This window comes from Nicotiana attenuata, unplaced genomic scaffold, assembly GCF_001879085.1.
Source record: "Nicotiana attenuata strain UT unplaced genomic scaffold, NIATTr2, whole genome shotgun sequence".
Lineage (NCBI taxonomy): Eukaryota > Viridiplantae > Streptophyta > Magnoliopsida > Solanales > Solanaceae > Nicotiana > Nicotiana attenuata.
In genome coordinates, this window is record NW_017670299.1 from 1096475 (window position 1) to 1114461 (window position 17987).

The window sequence follows — 17987 nt, forward strand, 5'->3', positions numbered from 1 at the left end:
ATAAGCAAAACAAAGTTAAAATTTCTTTCTCTGTGAAATAGTTGATTAGGATTAGAGGTAAAATGCAAACTTCTGAACATAACAAAGTGTCTTCATGCAGGGACTAATTCTGTATTGTATTTTATTGTTTGATCCATTTTTTTCCGGAGTAAGTGCTTTTCTCTAATTAGATGCATCTTTTTATCGGCTAAGCAAATTAGTGAGAAACGTGTAAGTTCCTTTCTTGAATTAGATGCGTTTGTCATTTATTGCTCATGTTTCCAGTGAGGAATGTGAGTAACTGCTTTTTCAGAACTAGATGCATTGCTTTTTATCAAGAAAAAAGAAAACCATGAGTTGGAAACCTAAATCAGAAAAAATATCTCCACAAAAGAGAACCCTATGTGTCCCCTTCTCCAATTTTTTTTAGCATCTGAATTGGCCTGATGTTCTTTATTTGGTGAGTGAAATCCAAAGATATACCCTAAGTGCTGTTGTCTAGAGAAAGTGCAGTTAAGTTTGTTTAGGAACTCCACAAAAGTATTTGAAGAACTTGGATAGGCTACAAATTTCCCTTAGTAAACAAATGAATAAGTTGTATTTTTCTTTTTTGAGTTTTGCATATAAGTGGCTGAGTGAATTGCGCTTGGTTGTATGATGATGACCATCATCAGTTATATAAGTGTTGGTAGAAACTCTTCAAAGCATCTACTTCGTAACCTGGACTATGTCTATTAAGACATGAGAGTGCAGTTTCCTTCTTCTTCCTTTCTTAAATAAGACTAAACTTCTTGGAAACAAAGAAACAAGTCCCCCCACCCCACCCCCGATAGAATGAAGTGATTTTGTTATTAACCTCTTATTTAATTTGATTTTCTCTTATTTGGTTTAGGATGCGTCCAGTCTATCCCTTTGTAACTTATATCTAGTCAACTATTGCAGATTGGATCTTGCTGTCTTGAATTTTCGGTATTCTTATCTGCTTGAGCTTTTTCTCAATCTTTGGATCTGATAGGTGAATAGTGGATACTTGGTGGAGATGTAGGACTAGTTTTGAGATTTGCTTTCATAACTCTGGCTTGAGCTAGGATAAATGAAGAAAGATCAGTGTTTTAAAAAGCTGAAAGCGAAAAAAAGCGGCAAAGTCCATGTGACTTAAAGAGAAAAGCGTGAAATGAAGCACACGCTTAATACATATAAGTTCAGTACTATAATTATCTGAGAAATTAAACGTGAAATAAAATTTCCGAAGCATTTTATTGAACAGAACTTCTGTGAAGTAGAGTGTTGCAGAGATGCCAAGTGAAGTGTAACCATAAATCTATGGGCTCATGACAGGCTTCAGCGACCAACAGGCATATTTCTACTAAGGTGTTGAAATAGTGAAGAGGGGAGAGAAGCGGAGAAGATGTTTTCCTTTTAATTGCATGTCTTCGATCTAGCTCAATTTTTATCTGGGCAAAGGAAGGGGGAACCAGAGTTCGACTCTGCTAATAGATTAAAATATTATTGATGACTTAGTTAATCTGTGGTGCCAAATTCGCATTTCTGTTTGTGTCAGAAGCTCATTTCAGCTATGCTGAGGAGTACTACCCTTTTTAATATTACCTTATTCTTGTGTTTAATTTTAGATACCTTTATGAGTAAAATTACTCTCCCTGAACAGAATAATAGCCTCCTGCAGTCTGAATCCAGCTCATATCCATATGTAAAAAGAAGTCAAAAGTAATAATTAGTTTTTCCCTATATGTTTGGGATATCCGTTGTCAATGTTGCTTATCCTTCTTAGTTCTTACCTTTTTTTCAACAGTGAGCTCTATATGCACTGCACCAATGAAGACAGGAACATCAACTCTGAATCCTTATGCAGAATCTTATGTGCCTATTTCGAGAAGAGGGGCACCTGATGGAAACAAAGAAGCTAGATTTTCTCCAAAAGAGTTCAAGAGTGGAAGTGAGGCTGTTTGGTTGGCACCTGGTGTCACAGCAGGTGGAAGTCAACAGCAGACTCACCAAACTGCTGATCAGTACAAACTGAAAGACTATTCAGCTTATGGCTCACCATCACATAGTCCTGCAGGAGCTATGGTTAAACAAGTTCTGGACGAGGAATCCGACATGGATTTGGCTTATCTTCAGATGACTTTTCCTGGCATGTCGGATGAATCGCTTTCTGAGGTTTATTTAGCAAACAAATGTGACCTTGATGCTGCTGTTGACATGCTGAATCAGCTTGAGGTGAATTTTCTATGTTTGAAATCTGATATAAGTAGATTGTGTTTTTCATGGCATTAAAAGTTTGTTCTTGTTCTGATGTAGTTTCATTACGGAAGCATACCTTCATCGCGTCCAGGCAGTTCTTCATGCTATTATCATACCTTGCCAATAAATTATGAACAATATTCTGGATGAAGATTGGACAGCCTTTAAAAAGTGAAACATAATTTGAAAGACTAGGAAAAGCGTTTACTTGCCTCTTCCAACAAGGACTTGCAAAAGCTTTGTGTTGTTGGAAATAACTATGTTCTTTCATAAATAATGTTCCTTCAACTCTCTTCCTTTATATGCTGTTTTGCCTCATCAAATAAGCCTAATGATCTATCTACGGTTAGAAATTGCTGCTAACAGTAATTAAGTTGTCTTTCTCACGAAATTGTTTTGGGGAAAGAGGGCAAATAGTTCTTTGGTACATTAAATCTTCCTAATTTGTACTGTCGTTCTTCTGGATTTCTTTGGAACTATGTTTTGGGGAAAGAGGGCAAATAGTTCTTTGGTACGTTAAATCTTCCTAATTTACACTTTTGTTCTTCTGGATTCCTTTGGTGGGTTTATTGTCTTAGTCTCTTAGTCGTAGGGACTTGGGAGTCTCTACATGTTGCACTCTACAAATTTCTCCCATGGTTCCTGCTTCATCTCTCTCTCTCTCTCTCTCTCTCTCTCTCTCTCTCTCTCTCTCTTTGGCCGCGAAATAGACAAGCATGTGAAATGCATAACATTCGGAAGGCATAAGTAAGTTTGTGGCTTTTAATGTAGGAGTTTCTGTAGTTAGGGAAGTATGTGCTCTTTTAGTCTTTTAAACCGGGGTGGGGTGGGTGGGCAGATGCAAAGAAGGGAGCATATCTTTTCTATCCTTAGTGCAGCACTGCAGCTGAGGGAAAATAATGATACTTTAGTTACCGGGCCAGCTGTTATTTCTGTTAAGCTATTCTGAAACAGGAACTAATGTATTGTGCAAGGCTAGGCAGTGTGGTAGGAAAGGCGCCATTTCAAGGTTGCGCCCCTTTAATTTCCATCTAGTAGATATTTCATAGTGCCGATATAGAATTCATTTCAGGTTCTTTAACTTCATGGTTCTGATGGAAATTGTTCTCTTTCTTCTTAAAGCTTTACTCTGGTGATTTTTCTGAAAAGCTTCCAGACACTCTTGACATTGGTGACGTGTCGGACTCTGGGTTCTTGGGCGATAGTTCATCTCAGAAATTGAAGACGGTGGTAGGTGAAACTGTTACAGTTGCTTCGTCATCCGGTTTATCAGACTCAGCTCCAGGCAGTTAAGGTGGTTGTGCTGAAGTTTGTTATGAGCAGTTTTTCTATGTCTTGCTGTAGATATGGAAGTGTGGATTCTAAAGAAAAATGTCTTTTTGGTTGAAAATTTTCATAGATACATCTCTCCCTATCATTGTATAGGTTGCCTTCTTATACTTGTATGTCTCTCAGTGGTGGATTCAAGCTCTTCACTTGATAAACTAGTGATCTGAAATTTTTCCTGACAGTCTAATATCTACAGGAAAAGAATGATTTCCCAGCATGTGGATGTTTGTTTCTTGTGCAATTGAAATTGACATGCAAACATATGTTCAAAATGTTGTTAGCTTTGGCCATCGTCAAAATCTGACGAGAAAAAGCTTCCTTCTTTTTCACTAACTTCTTTCTTTGGAATATGTATTTTGTGATGAGTTGATGGTGCAATTTTGGAATGAGGTCTGAGTGCAGATATTTGCCAGGCTAAACAATTGGCAGGGGTCGTTGGCCGTACTACTCGTCTAATCTAAATTGTTCTTTACTCATGTTCGATCATATGTGGTGTTGCCGAGTTTCCGTGTAATTTGGAATACGATTATAGGATGTAGTTGTTTCGCAATTTGTAATTGATTTTTACTAAATGCTGCGCTTAGGTTGATTCGCTAAGATGGAAATTTAAGAATAGAAGGGGAAATTGCGATAAAGATGTCACATTTAGGGAAATTCGCCATGTCTTATCCCTTATTTAGTATGGATTTAAGCTGCATACATTAACACCATAAAAGTTCACCTTGGCGCAATTTAACTTCTTGTAGTAGGTTACGTACAATTTATTTTAAGGTTTAGGTATTATTTAACTTGATAGGAAAGATGTATTAGGGTTGTAGGTTAGGAGGTGGTTGAATCTTACCTTACTTCGTACCATTGTGGGATTAGTTTGGCAGGTTTTTTGTCTAAGATAACTAGTGGTAATGTTGTGTCTTACTGTTTCGCTTTCCAATTCAAGATCTATTTACTAGCTATCGCTTTTGCTTTGTATCTTTTTTCTGCATTTCATGTTGTTCCTATTTTTCCTATGATTTCTGTAGTGATACTAATATTGTCTCCTTTTGTACTTTTGTTTTCTTGAGCCGATGGTCTTTTGGAAACATCCTCTCTACTCCTTCAGGGTAGAGGTAAGGTCTGCGTACACACTATCCTCCTCAGACCCCATTAGTAGAATTTTACTGGGTTATTATTGTTGTTGTTTAGGTATAAGTCCTCTAAATTATCGGCGTTTGTAATTTTTGTACTTAAACTATTGGTTGTTGCTATTTCCCTTTTGAATTATATTGTTTCCTATTTAAAGTGCCTCGAAGTGTCTACTTAAAACCCCAAATTTTTTAGTTGGCGCTGAAATTAGGCCATGAGGAGCAACTATATGAGATTTTTGGATTAATTTTTTAATTTACTGGTCTTATTTTTTATTAGTTCGTCTTTTTTATTCAATTTTCCCCGTTAAAACTCTACACCTTTTGCTCATGCTAGTTAATACAATTGAAAATTCAATATCCTAAAATAACAATAAAACACCAAAAGAAAATAATCAATAACAATAAATCTAGTTATATATCAGGATATAATCATCATATCATATATCATATACTATTTTATAAGCATGAAAATATTAGTGTGATGTTATTTTACCAAAATATCCTTTAGAAATTGAATGACCAAACTACCCTCTAAATTTACTCTCTATATGATCGTTTTACTCTTCAGTTTAATTCCCACAATGATTGATTAATTAATTCAATTAAAGAAATAAAACGGCTAAATGATTAACTCAAACCATTGAATACAAATGTACGAGGAACCATTATATTTGTTGACTCTTACAATTCTGAGAAATATTCACAAATAGATACTAATCTAATGTCAAACACACATAAAATATTCAAACGTCACCGGAGCTGATTGAAGAACAACAATACTTTAGGATATTTATGAAGAAGACTTTGAAAAATCAGTTGTTCTTATCATAAAAGTCACAACTTGCACCTTTTCAAAGTTGTGTGGAGAAAATCTATGATGTTTCATTTATAACATTTACCATATACATGTAGGTGTATAATGCAAAAAATCTCAATTATCAATGGGTTTAATTTTTCTTTTGATATTTCTTGTGTTTTTCTTTAGCTCAAAAGTTTTATGGAAAAAATGGGGAAGAAGCAGGTGATGTTGACGGCGAATGAAGTAAACCAGATGCCTGTGTAATATGTGTCGGACAAATCAAAGGTTAGTATTTCTTATTCTCTTTTCTTTTCCTCCTCAAGGTTCAATAGCTTTACTATTTTTCTTTCAAGGAGCTTATTTATATCTTTGCATTTATATAGACTTCCTTTTTTATGATTCAGTCTTTCTTTTGTAAGTATAATTTATACTTGCCAAATTTCATTGGTGGCTAATTATAAGTGTTGGATTATGGGTCATGGGTCGCTCCATGTGGGCTGACCCGACCCGTTTAGGAGAGATAAGGGAGAGAGGTTAAGGGAAGTTACCACTAGACCACAACCTCTCCACTAAACTGAACGTGGGTGAGTGGTGGGTTTCTTCCTCAACCGCTATTTTCTCTGCCTATTTATATGAAGGAGATAACATAGAACAAGTATGCGTAAGTTTTTTCTCTAACGTAAGAACTTTCTCTGAATCTCTTCTTCTCCCAACGAAAAGCACACACAAGCAAGGGCATCTAATTGGTGGAAGATTAACTTTGTTTCCTAGTGACTCAAAACTCGGTTTGGGGCAATTGTTTCGGTGGTGAGTTCAACAATTCTTCCGCTGCGTTGACATGTACGCTAATGTTGTTCTCGCCCCGCGATTATTAATCTTACAGGACAGCAAGGAATTCTTCAACTCACAGCTGGATACATTTTCAGCATTTGTTTAGCAAAAATAGTAGGATGATTTTTCTACGTAAACTCCTTTTTTGGATAACTAACTAACAACCTTTTATATCAAAAATAAAAATTAACCAAGAAAAATATACTGATATAATTCTGGAGCTTGCTGGCAATAGTTGGCAAAGTTTGCTTCATTTTTTATTTCTTTTTGGCATTTGATATTAAGGAAAAATCTAATGTCATTAAATTAAGAGTGTGTTTGGTATGACGAAAGTCATTTTCGTTGGCAAATGTTCTTTTGGTGTTTGATGTGTCACTAAAATATATTTCTCGAAAAAAATACATACTTCTTAAAAATTAATAATAATATTAGCAAATTGAATAATTTTTTAATTAAAAACTCCTAAAAATTAATAATAATGTCTTAGTGTTAATTGGAACAAGTAATATAAGGTCAAAAGTTAAGATAATTGTAAAGAAAATGACTTATAGCCGCTCTTTTCCTCCTTAGTCATGACGAAGGAAAATATTTCTCGTGGTAGCCAACACCAAAAAACCGGCTTCCTCATGAAAATTATTTTCCTACAAAATGAATTTTGTCAGACCAAAAAGAGGGTAAACATTTGAAATAATTAAAAGCATGAAAAAAACATTCTGGACAGTTAAATAATACTGTTAGACCTTTTTATAACAGCATTACTATATAACAGTCATTCATTATAAAAGCCAAATTTTTTTTGGAACCAATTTTCGTGCTAAGTTATAATATATGTTCTTTATAGCAGCACTTCGCTATAACAGCCAAAAAAATCTTGAACAAACGAGGCTGTTATAGAGAGGTTTGACCGTAGATTGCAATGTCATGGCAGTTGAATCCAAATTACAGTCAGACCTCTCTATTACAACATCACTATGTAACAACCATTCACCATATAAACCAAGTTTTTTTTAAACCAATTTCCATGTTAAGTTATAATTTATGTTCTTTATAGTAACACTTCGCTATAATAACCAAAAAAATCTGAAACAAACGAGACTGTTATAGAGAGCTTTGACTATATCATGAAAGATAAAATACAAGAGAGAGATAAAAACCTTTGATGTCATACATCAAGAATTAACATTACATAAAAAACTACTTGAGACCATTTCCTCTATATCTAGGATTAATATCTCAAGGGAATTTATATGTAGCTTTCACATCTGAATGTCATTACCTCACTCAGATTTAGTCAGTCATAAAACTTCTAATATAAGGGGAAAAATTAATCTTATTAAAAGATTAGCCTATTATCATCTGGCCAAAAGCCGGCCATTTCTCCTCCTCAATTTTCTCATATAAAACAACACCATATTCTTGAACTCCAAACTCATAGAGTTAATCGGTACTGAACATTCCGCCTGTAATTGTACATGCGCGCCCATAGTAATAACATATTTTGGTTCTGGCATTTTCTTTTAAAATGACAAAGCGTTTCAAACTCAAGCTTTCTATGCCTTCTTTTAGCTTTTGTCAATCCAAGAAAGCTTCTTATATGCCTAAAAGTCCAATGCCATCTTCACTATACAAAATTTCCCCTGCCTATAATCTTGATATTTCACCATTTCCAGTCCCTCCTACAACCCCATATCACCCTTCTCTTAAACAATTCATAAAAGATCACAACTTGACACAAAAAACATATAATTCGCCGATTTCTGATTATTCTGATCATGACAATAACAACATGATCTTGAGAATGAGGAATAGTAGAATAAATGAGTCAACAAATAGTAGGTTGAATAATATGAGTTTTGCCTCTACTGATAGTGGCTGGTGCAGTGAATGTAGTAATAAGAAGCCTAATGATGAATCTTCATTCGACGTTGATTATCCGATAGACCCTTTAACCGGAATCAGAAGGAGGAAAAAGAATAACAACGCGAAAGTAAGTAGGATCAAACGTTACATTTCGAATAGTTTTAAAGATTCTGATTATCAGAAGATTACTACAACAAAAGCATCTGTTATAGATAAACTGATGCCATGTATGGCTGATGGGAAAGTGAATGAGAGTTTTGCAATAGTGAAAAAATCAGCAGATCCTTATGAAGATTTCAAGAATTCAATGAAGGAAATGATAATAGAGAAACAGATGTTTGAAGCAGAGGATTTGGAACAGCTTTTGCTTTGTTTTCTGAGTCTTAATTCAAGACAACATCATGCAATTATTGTTGAAGCTTTCGCTGAGATTTGGGAGGAGTTGTTTGGTAAATCTTCAAAGTCTGTGGATTTAAAACTTTGAAGATTTCAATGAACAATAATATAGCATCATGTTGGTTTCAAGTTCAACTTCCTAAAATTACATAAGGAGAATCACATCACATGTTATTTTTTCATTTGTTTAATCATAACTTTTCGTATGGTCGTGTAATCTGGTTATTGTGCTTTGCTATTTTTGTAATAGTTGTATTATGATTCATGTTATATACAATGATAATGTAAAGATCTTTTACACTATCGCTAAGATTACTCTAGCAAAAAAAATTCATGGCCCTCCAAGTTCTATAAAGCTAATTATGTTCCTTTTTATGGCTTTTGAATTGGTAAAAGTAATTGATTTATTATCCAGCTTTAGTTTTAATTTGCCAAAGAACCTTTCCATCACATGCGAACTGTCTTTTATTGAGATAATAATGACGAGAATACTGTATGGGTCAAAATCTATCTCTAGAATATAAGTCAAAACGACGTCGGTAAAGTATCCCAGGCCGCCAAGGGTCGAGGCGATCTAATCAACTCTGAAGATCGTGGTCGAAGAGTTAACGAGGGCTGAAGCCGAAGAGTCATCAAGGACCGAGTTCGAGGTCGAGCACCCTTGACAGGATTATAACAATCAGTTTTAACATAGGATATAAAAAAGAATACTCTACTGGATATTCTCTGTACTTGTACTATTAGAATTTTTTGGAACATGTTCCATATAAATAGAAAGAAACACAATGATAGGGGACGTAGGAGATTCATTTGTAAAATACTTGTTGACTTTAAAGGAGAGGATCAGATTTTACAAGGATACAAACATAACTTTTTGGCTAAGATCATTACTTCCATCTTGTCTTGGTGACTCTTTCGCATTTATAAATGCCATTGCATTATTCCTATTTTGATTCTTGACCCTCGACTATTGCAGTCACTCCTATTAGAACAGATCTGCGCGCCATTCGATATACTACTAGGATTTCTTTCAAGGATATTGTTGTTAACAAAGATTTGCCCTCATTTTTTATATGTTTGATTAGTTAAACCAAAATCCATGTTTTTGGTCAAACTAATACCACTTGAACCATGCATTTGGGGACTCAGGCTAACCATCATTTGACCTAAAGTACAAAGCAGAATCATATATTAAAAGTCATTTGATCTGAAGCACGAAGCAGAATCAATATTAAAATGTATTAGGTTCTGCACAATGGACAATAATATTTCATGTTACATTATTGGACACAATCAACCAGCAAGATACACCATAATCCATTTGTAGAGCAGGAATATTGAAAAATCCTGCAAAAGCTGGCTGCACGTAGAGGCCTCAGATGTTGATCTAGGGGAATCATCGAGAAATATATCACTTTCCTTGATTTCACTTGAGCTTCATATTAATCTGGGCAAAGCCTTGTGGGCTGTTAAAGTAGGTCTGGGCTGAGGTAGTTCCACTGCTGCCACCTCTTTGGTAAAGTAGGCTGATGGGTCGCAAGAATCTAAGCACACCCATATAAATGGTACAAAGTGTTCCTGGTTTTCATACTTTTAGAGAACTTCCAGTAATCACGGAAACAAAAAGCTATGTGAAGTAAGAGAAAAGTCCGTTGATTGTTACTAAGAGGCTAACAAAACTTCTCATAGAATCAGGTCTTCTTGTTTGTCGCTATCAGATTCCAGAGTTAGCTCTGGATCCTCAAAATAGCTGACATGACAGAGCATACCACCAGCTTCATCAGCAAAAGAAATTTTCCTTCCCTCCCTGTGGACTGTATTCTTGGAAACAGCAGCACCATTTTGACTCAATTTCTATATCACAGAAAAACAATATGACTAAAATAATGAGTTATGAAGTCCATATTCAAACATTGGAAAAGTTCGAAGATAGAGCAACTATGAATAACAGAAAATGAATGGTACCAACCATGATTTTACAGAATCTGGTGCAGTCCCTAGTCATCATTGACAACCACTTTCGTGTTGTCTCTTCGACTTTTGTTGCACTTTTTATGGCAATCTTCACCTGTCAAACATAAGATACTAGAGGTTGAGAATGATATACTTACATGACATGCAATTCGTCTAAGCATGTCATTCTAATGTAGCCTTTTCCTCGTGTGTCACAATGCCTATTTCAAGTTATGACCATTCCTCATATAACTGAAATAAAGATCAAATTGATATATTTTCAATTGTTAGATGAGGTCTTGGAAAATGAAACATCACTAGTACTTGAAAATTTAAAATGAAAAGTATCATTTGCTATATCAGACATAACTATGAATTACTTTGGTCGTTTAACTCAACAATGCACCTCAGATATGCCAGTATATCTGGAAGAACATACCTCATCAGCATCATTCTTCAAAGAACTGGTGCGATATGATTCAAAGAGCAATTTTTCTTCTACCATATCCTTCATGGACTTCAATTCAGACATAAGCTTCAATGCTAGAGATTCCATGTCATGCATCTGCCTCTGTGAAAATGCTATAGCACTCTCTGAACAACGTGTGATAGAGGTGCACCCAGTGTTAAGTTGAGGTAGAGAACGAGAAAGACGAGGACCTTCCAGATTGCCTTTCGGAGGGGAACTCTGTTTTTGTAGATTGCCTTTTGGAGGGGAACCTCGTCTTTCAGTCTTCCATCTCCTAGCGATCTGCTTGGGACCTATAAAAACTTTAACCTTCTTAAGCCGTGCAGATCCTTCGGAATCTTTAGTTGTGCTAGCATCAGCAAGGCGTGATCCTTCAGAATTCTCATTCCCAAAAGTGAGCTTCTCTTTACATTCTGAAAGAATTTAACCAAGAAAAAATAAGTCAGCTTCTGTGGCACTCTCATGTTCTGAGGCAGTTCAGAACATTTAGGAAGAAAAATATTATCCTTATTACAAGCAATACAAAGGACACCATCATTAAGAGTAAGAGAACCAGGAATTTCAATCCAAGCTTCTGTGGTCACTCTCATTCTATGGATTGATTGGAATTAAGTCCAGAATAACATGTGTGGTGGATAACCTTAAGGAATTTAATAACTTTCAAAGTTGAAGTATGAAACCAAGAGTTTATCGTTCATTTGACAAGTTCTTTTATTTCAACTGGCAAATTAGAAACTTACTCATTTCTTCATGTTGCGCGATACGAGCTAAAAGCAGAAGTTTTCCACCCATCAGTTAATATTTGATATGATACTAGAGTCAAAGCAAGAAGGCACTCTAAAACATAAGTCTGACAAGAAGTAAGTCATTTTCTTCTTTTTTTAATAATAGCCTGTTATCTTCATTTGTCAACACATATACGCTGGATAATATATAATTTGCAAATTATTTAATTTGTCTGATTTACTGTAAATCAAAAGGCTTGTAAATGAAGACAAATCTGTGTCTAAAGTAAAACCTTTAGAACCAAAGATAAAATTCACAAATATCTGTTTGATTTGTCATTTGGTTATTGGTTCCTGGGCTCAACCAAAGAAGCAACCACCAGAACTCTTAAGATGAAACAGCTAAAATGAACTTTGAATTAAGTTGAAGCACTGTTCAGTTGTTTCTCTGATCTCAACTGACATCGATTTATCAGTGAAGAAATGTGAAGCAACACATCAACTGTGCTTGGAATTGCTATGCATATACATCAGTTGAATTATATAGAAAAGTGATAAAAAACATGAAGTCTGTCCAACTTATGATGAAAAGCCTAATTTCATATATGACTTACTATAGTTCTCCAGGTCATCGATTAATTCTATGGAGTTCATAGCCAGACAAAGTCGCTCTTGAGAGCACGGAGAAATAGCCTGCATAAGATTATATAGTTTAATATACTTCAAGAAATACAAATAAAGCAAATTATCTTCAGCAAACACCCCTAACCTTTCGTGTTGATAGAAGTCTCTCAGGAGGCTGTGACAGCTCGGACGCTGAGATCTGATCCAAAGCATTCTGAGATTGACTGGTTAACGTCAAATCTTTTTCCTCACAAATACTTGAAGATTTCAGAGGCTGATTTTCATCATCCAAGCAATTTCCTGTAAGGCAGCACTCTGTTAGCTGCTCCTTGTCATTTATGTCGTCTACGAATGGCAAACTATTGTCGCTGCCCGAGCAAGTTTGCAAATTACACGATAAGATACACTTATCAACGGGGTCATCGACTGAACAAAATTCCTGATTTGAGAGCAAAACTTCCTTATCTCCATCTCCAGACATGCAAACATCATCTGCATAATGAAGACCAGCACTGTCAGTGCCATTAGGTATCATTGCCTCAGGAATGTGAATCCCAACATTGTTGGTACTCTGACCGGAACTCTTATCCATATCAGAACAATTCCTGAGGCAGTCATACATGCCTAAACTCTGATCGTTTGCTGTTGCTACTATTTCTGTAGATCTTGATGGAGCAAACAACTCTTTTTGACTGTTTTCTGTATAACATCTGTCCTCCTGATTATTTACCTCTGCTAGCGCTTCACTAGCTGAGTAAATATATTTAGGATCCACATGTTCGAACTGATCATTGGAAATCTGATTAAGAGTACAGAGTTTCTGCTCTTCTGCAAATGAAACAGGTATCTTTTCCTCGGAGTCAACTACGTCTGATAATTCACTACACGTAGTTGCATCAGAATTAGGTTTGCTATCCATCCAGATATTAGAGGGGCAATTGGAAGAATCTGAGCGGGACATTGAAAACTCAGATTCTGAAGTCTCAGCTATGGGCTCTGGCACTTCAGGTAAATCAGTTCTGAGCTGTGGAGAAACTTCAGGCTCCAGGACCACTTCAACTTCAATTGATACAGGTTTGTTTGGGGATGCGAAGAGATTTCTGTTGGTGCACCTTCTTTTACGATTTGCTTTCTTGGAAATTCCCAGCTTCAAATGACTAAGGGGTACTTTTAGATCGTCATCTTCTTCTGGCTGATAACATCTGTCAGCCTGCTTTGGACTTGTAGAAATAGGACTTGGAGTAGCAAATTTCCTTTTCTTGGACTTGCAGCTCTCCTTTAGTTGTTTCAGTGTTATTTCTCCAGAATTATAATCAGCTGACTGACTGCTCACCTCATCATCAGCAAGGCAACCAAATTTGTTATTTTCAGGTTCTATTGTCTTTAATGTTCTGTCTACTACTGGAAAACATTCACTTTCACACTTAACATGTGAACCCCCGAGTCTAGCATTTTCAGTATCACAGATGTCTTTTAACTTCTTGATCGTCAGATCAGGCTTTCCATGAGAATCTACATTATGGACCTTTACTATCAAACCTCTTCTCACAACCTGGATATTATGCAAGTAGTTGCCACTCCTTCGCTCCATTGTCTAACAGGTTTGGCTCGAGTTCATGAACTATTGGTGGAAATGCAAATGCTTATCAAGGTGTAGTAACTCTACCCTGACTATATCTCCAAGATGCCACCAGTCTTCCAAATACTGCAGAAGAAAGAAACCTTATAATTTTACTCAGATAACCTCATTTGGGCAAAAAACCTATTTTGGGATGTCTAAAAAGTCAAACACTTCATTATTATCTCATATTGATGCTCTTATAAACATGGAAAAACAGTTCAAGCAAAAAAAAAAGTATGTTGAAATACATGGAGAAATGAACCCAAACCTATACAATAATGCAGAGTAGTTCAACAAATGATGGAACTGTAGTAGGAAACAACAGTGTCACGTCTTCCACTAAGTAAAGATCAAGATGTCGACCAACCCCAAGAACTGAAAAGGAAATGCCACTCTTACCAAGAGCTTTAACCAATTTCACATTACTTTCTGGTTAGTAATGTCTAATAAGGTGAGGTCCAAAAATCATAAAACTAAGTCTTCACATTAAGAAAGATTTTCTTAGCTCAGTATTTCAATTCACGTGGAGCTGAATCGGAAAGACAAATAAAAAGGAAAGCAAAATTTCACAGCTAGTAAATTACAGAAAAGTTAAGCAACGTCACACAAATAAGACAATGGCATTTGCAAAAAAAAGCAAAGTGGGGGCAGGAAGTGACAGAAGAAACCACTGGGAAAAGTGGGACAATGAGATGCCAAATTTATGCCGCGTTGATTACATGTTCCGCCACACCAAGTAGCTTTTGCTCAAACAATGTATTTGTGTAAAGAGATTCATTAAATATGTACAAATATTAAATCTAGAATCCAGTTATTAGCACGTAAGTTCTCCTGAACCCATAAAGTTAAAATGTGGCTCCACCTATGCATATACAAAGTCTGTGAAACAATTTTCTACCTCACAGCCCTATATGTTTTCTCTTGACAAGACTGAAAGATAAGAGAAAGTTTCTACCTCACAGCCTTAGCTCAAGCACAAATAGTCAATTAGCACTTTTTTACCTATAACACTTGTAATTATGAAAACTAGATCTCAATTTGGCTAAACAAAATCTGAAAGATAGTACATTATCAAATGCCCAATAAACTAAGCTAGGAATATCTGAAATTAATCACTTAAAACACATTTTTTAACCAAATAAATTAATTTAACCACATGTTTCCAAGTAAAAACAAATGCGTATATATAAACATGATTCATTTAACATATATTCCCAACACAATTTTTTCAATCAATAAGGTAAACTGGATCTATCCGTGCATACAAGTCGAAGATCCAAAAATATAGAATCTTGATCGGAGGCAGAAATAGTAAATGAAAATGGGATCTATGAAATCCCTAAAAAGCAAATATATTGAAATAAATCTCATGTTTTAATTAATTGTAGAATAAACAAAGAATGCTTTAACAGAGAGACAAATCAACAGCTCCAGAAAACAGATCTGGGAATAAACAGATAGCAAAATTGAGCTCACCTGATTCTGAATCGCTGGTTCGAGAGTGACAGAAGAAAGTTGAGGAGAACGATGAGGGACTGAAATTTCCCGGGTAAATTAGTGAAATATAAGGATATTGCTGAATGTGAAAACGCGCCAACATTATTGGCGGGAACTGGAGTAGGGCTTTGTACTTTTATATTGGGCTTTAAGATTCCGCTGACTTGGTACCTGCCTATTTTCCTTTTGTCTTTTTTTTTCTTTTTTGTGATATTTGCACTTTTGGTCCCTCAATTGTTGATAAACTTTCGACTTTAGTCCTTGTAATAATGGCTAAGCACATTTAAACTTTAGTTTATTAAAACGGAAAAGAGCCAAAACTGCCCCTAGACTATTGAAGTTGGTACAATAATATCCTCTGTCCACCTATTTTATATAATTTATCCTTACCGCTTTTTTTGGCTCAACACTACCCTTATGACTAACAGCCACGTTTAGTGAAAATAGAAAAATAATTAATTTTCACATGTCATCATCTCATTGATCTAACTTAAAACCACCTTGAATTAAAATAAATCTACCCGCATCCAAACCCATAAACAAAAATACTTTTTTCCTTAGTCTATCCTTCTTCCTCTCCATCTTCCATTTCTTTCTCCTCTAACTTTTCAAAATACTCCAACATCCAAAACTCTCACACAACCATTTTTTTTAAGCAAACAAAATTCTCTTATAGTTCATCACCTTCTTCTTCCTATTTCTTCCACCATTAAATATATACATTGATTCTCCTATTTATTCTATCACATAAATATCATTCATCGTCAATTTTTTCTTGCTAGACTTCACTATTTCTTACAATAAACTTAATGAAGTATTTATTATAGTCAACTTCTCCAATAAGTCGTATTCTCTCATATTCTTAGACATAGGCTGTCATATATTCCTCCCGTCTCTTTCTTTAAACTGGCAATGTTGATATAGCATGACGATCATCCTCGTACTACAGCTTAATTTATGAACATGACTGGATGTTCAAGAAATATACATTGAAAAATTTTGCAAATGCTCAATTACCATCACCCTCGACTCCCCATTAGTGTTCATATGTCCGAGGGAAAGTTGTATGACGTAAAATATTGGTGACTAAAAAATTTAGTTGTATGAAAATAAAACTTTAATGGTGATTGTGGCGGTTATTCAAATGAAGTGCAAGGTCACAAAAAAATAATAAGAAGAAGAATATGAACACATAGACGTTGGGGGTGGGGGTGAGGGGGGAGATTGACACGGTAATGCATATTTTTGGAAGAAGATAACATTTGGAGAAGGAAAAGAGCAGAGAAAATTTAGTTTTTTGGATGTGAGTGGGTTTATTTTAATTTGGGTGGATTTTAAGTTAGGCCAATGAGACATGACATGTGGAAATTAATTAAAGCTTTTTTTTAACCAAACAGTGTTGTTAGTCATAAGGGTAGTCTCGAGCCAAAAAGAAAATGGTGAGGGTAAATTTTGCAAAATAGGTAAACGGAGAGTATTATTGTGCCAACATCAATAGTTCAGGGGCAGTTTTGGCCCTTTTCCATTATTAAAATGTGTATTTTGATCCGTTCATATATAGAAAATATATGATATTTAGATTATTTTCAAAACTATAAAACATTCAACAATGAAGCAACATTACATATTTAACATAACACATTGGTAACTAAACGGGTTACTTGTAAATGGAGAATCTACTGAACCTTTTGAAGCTGCTAAGGGACTTAGACAAGGAGATCATATCTCTCCTTTCTTATTTGCAATAGTAATGGAATATTTGAGTAGATCACTTGCTGAGCTGGGGAAAGAGGCCAAATTCCAATACCACCCCAGATACAAAAAACTGGGCATCACTCACATGAGCTTTGCTGATGACCTCCTTCTATTTGCCAGAGGAGACCTAGCTTCCATTGCTGCTATGTACCAGTATTTCTCTCAATTCTCTGAGGCTTCAGGACTACAAACTAACCTAGGTAAAAGCTCGGTTTATTTTGGTGGAGTGAAACAGGAAGTGAAGAAACAGATTTTAGATCATCCTGGATTTGTACAAGGAGAGTCAAATACTTAGGCATTCCTTTATCCACTAAGAAAATTGCTTTGATCCAATGGCAACTTTTAATTGAGAAAATTACTGCTAAGATCTCTTCATGGACTGCCAAGAAGTTATCATATGCTGGTCGGGTGCAACTAATTCAATCTGTGATTTTTGGCATTCAATCATACTGGGCTCAGCTGTTCATCCTTCCAGTTAAAGTGCTGAAGATGATCGAGGCTATATGCAGAAGCTATATATGGTCTGGCAGCAACACTATCACTAAGAAAGCATATGTGTCTTGGGAAAGAATGTGTACTCCTAAATCTGCTGGTGGTCTGAACCTCATCAACCTTCTTCTATGGAACAAGGCAGCAATTGCAAAAGTGTGCTGGGATTTAGCCCATAAAGAAGATAAGCTTTGGATCAGATGGATCAATTCCTACTATGTTAAACAACAACAATTGGAGGACATGCCAATCCCAAAACAGGCTAGTTGGATGG

At 35.6% G+C, this 17987-nt stretch overlaps 3 protein-coding genes across 5 annotated transcripts in view; 2 read left to right on the forward strand and 1 right to left on the reverse strand.

The window, feature by feature from the left end:
• The window catches only part of LOC109237453 (polyadenylate-binding protein-interacting protein 6), a 5162-nt gene extending 1329 nt beyond the window's left edge, over positions 1-3833 (forward strand). Inside the window, exons 2-3 of one of the 3 annotated variants that reach the window (XM_019403763.1) lie at positions 1790-2217; positions 2299-3058. In XM_019403763.1, coding sequence (XP_019259308.1) covers positions 1813-2217; positions 2299-2391 — 498 coding nt within the window. In that variant the 5' untranslated portion in view covers positions 1790-1812 and the 3' untranslated portion in view covers positions 2392-3058. Of the gene's footprint in view, positions 1-1789; positions 2218-2298; positions 3059-3363 lie in introns of those variants that run through there. The other 2 variants (XM_019403762.1, XM_019403761.1) reach the window with 2 other exon arrangements.
• Positions 3834-7846: 4013 nt separating this feature from the next.
• On the forward strand, positions 7847-8668 carry LOC109237447 (transcription repressor OFP7-like). The gene has a single exon (XM_019403755.1). It carries the CDS (start codon positions 7847-7849, stop codon positions 8666-8668), a length of 822 nt encoding a protein of 273 aa, XP_019259300.1.
• Positions 8669-9781: 1113 nt separating this feature from the next.
• On the reverse strand, positions 9782-15586 carry LOC109237454. The gene is made up of 6 exons (XM_019403764.1): positions 15449-15586; positions 12497-14056; positions 12342-12420; positions 10973-11415; positions 10550-10648; positions 9782-10434 (listed from the first exon to the last, which is right to left on the reverse strand). Exons 2-6 carry the CDS (start codon positions 13940-13942, stop codon positions 10264-10266), a joined length of 2238 nt encoding a protein of 745 aa, XP_019259309.1. The 5' UTR covers positions 13943-14056; positions 15449-15586; the 3' UTR covers positions 9782-10263.
• Positions 15587-17987: the final 2401 nt, after the last annotated feature.

Bases quoted from the DNA above. Each gene is read 5' to 3' on its own strand.
- LOC109237447 (XM_019403755.1), top strand. From the start codon at position 7,847: ATGACAAAGCGTTTCAAACTCAAGCTTTCTATGCCTTCTTTTAGCTTT.
- LOC109237454 (XM_019403764.1), bottom strand. From the start codon at position 13,942: ATGGAGCGAAGGAGTGGCAACTACTTGCATAATATCCAGGTTGTGAGA. The intron at 12,421-12,496 runs GTTAGGGGTGTT...AATCTTATGCAG, and splicing joins GACTTCTATCAACACGAAAG to GCTATTTCTCCGTGCTCTCA. The intron at 11,416-12,341 runs GTAAGTCATATA...AAATTCTTTCAG, and splicing joins CGATGACCTGGAGAACTATA to AATGTAAAGAGAAGCTCACT.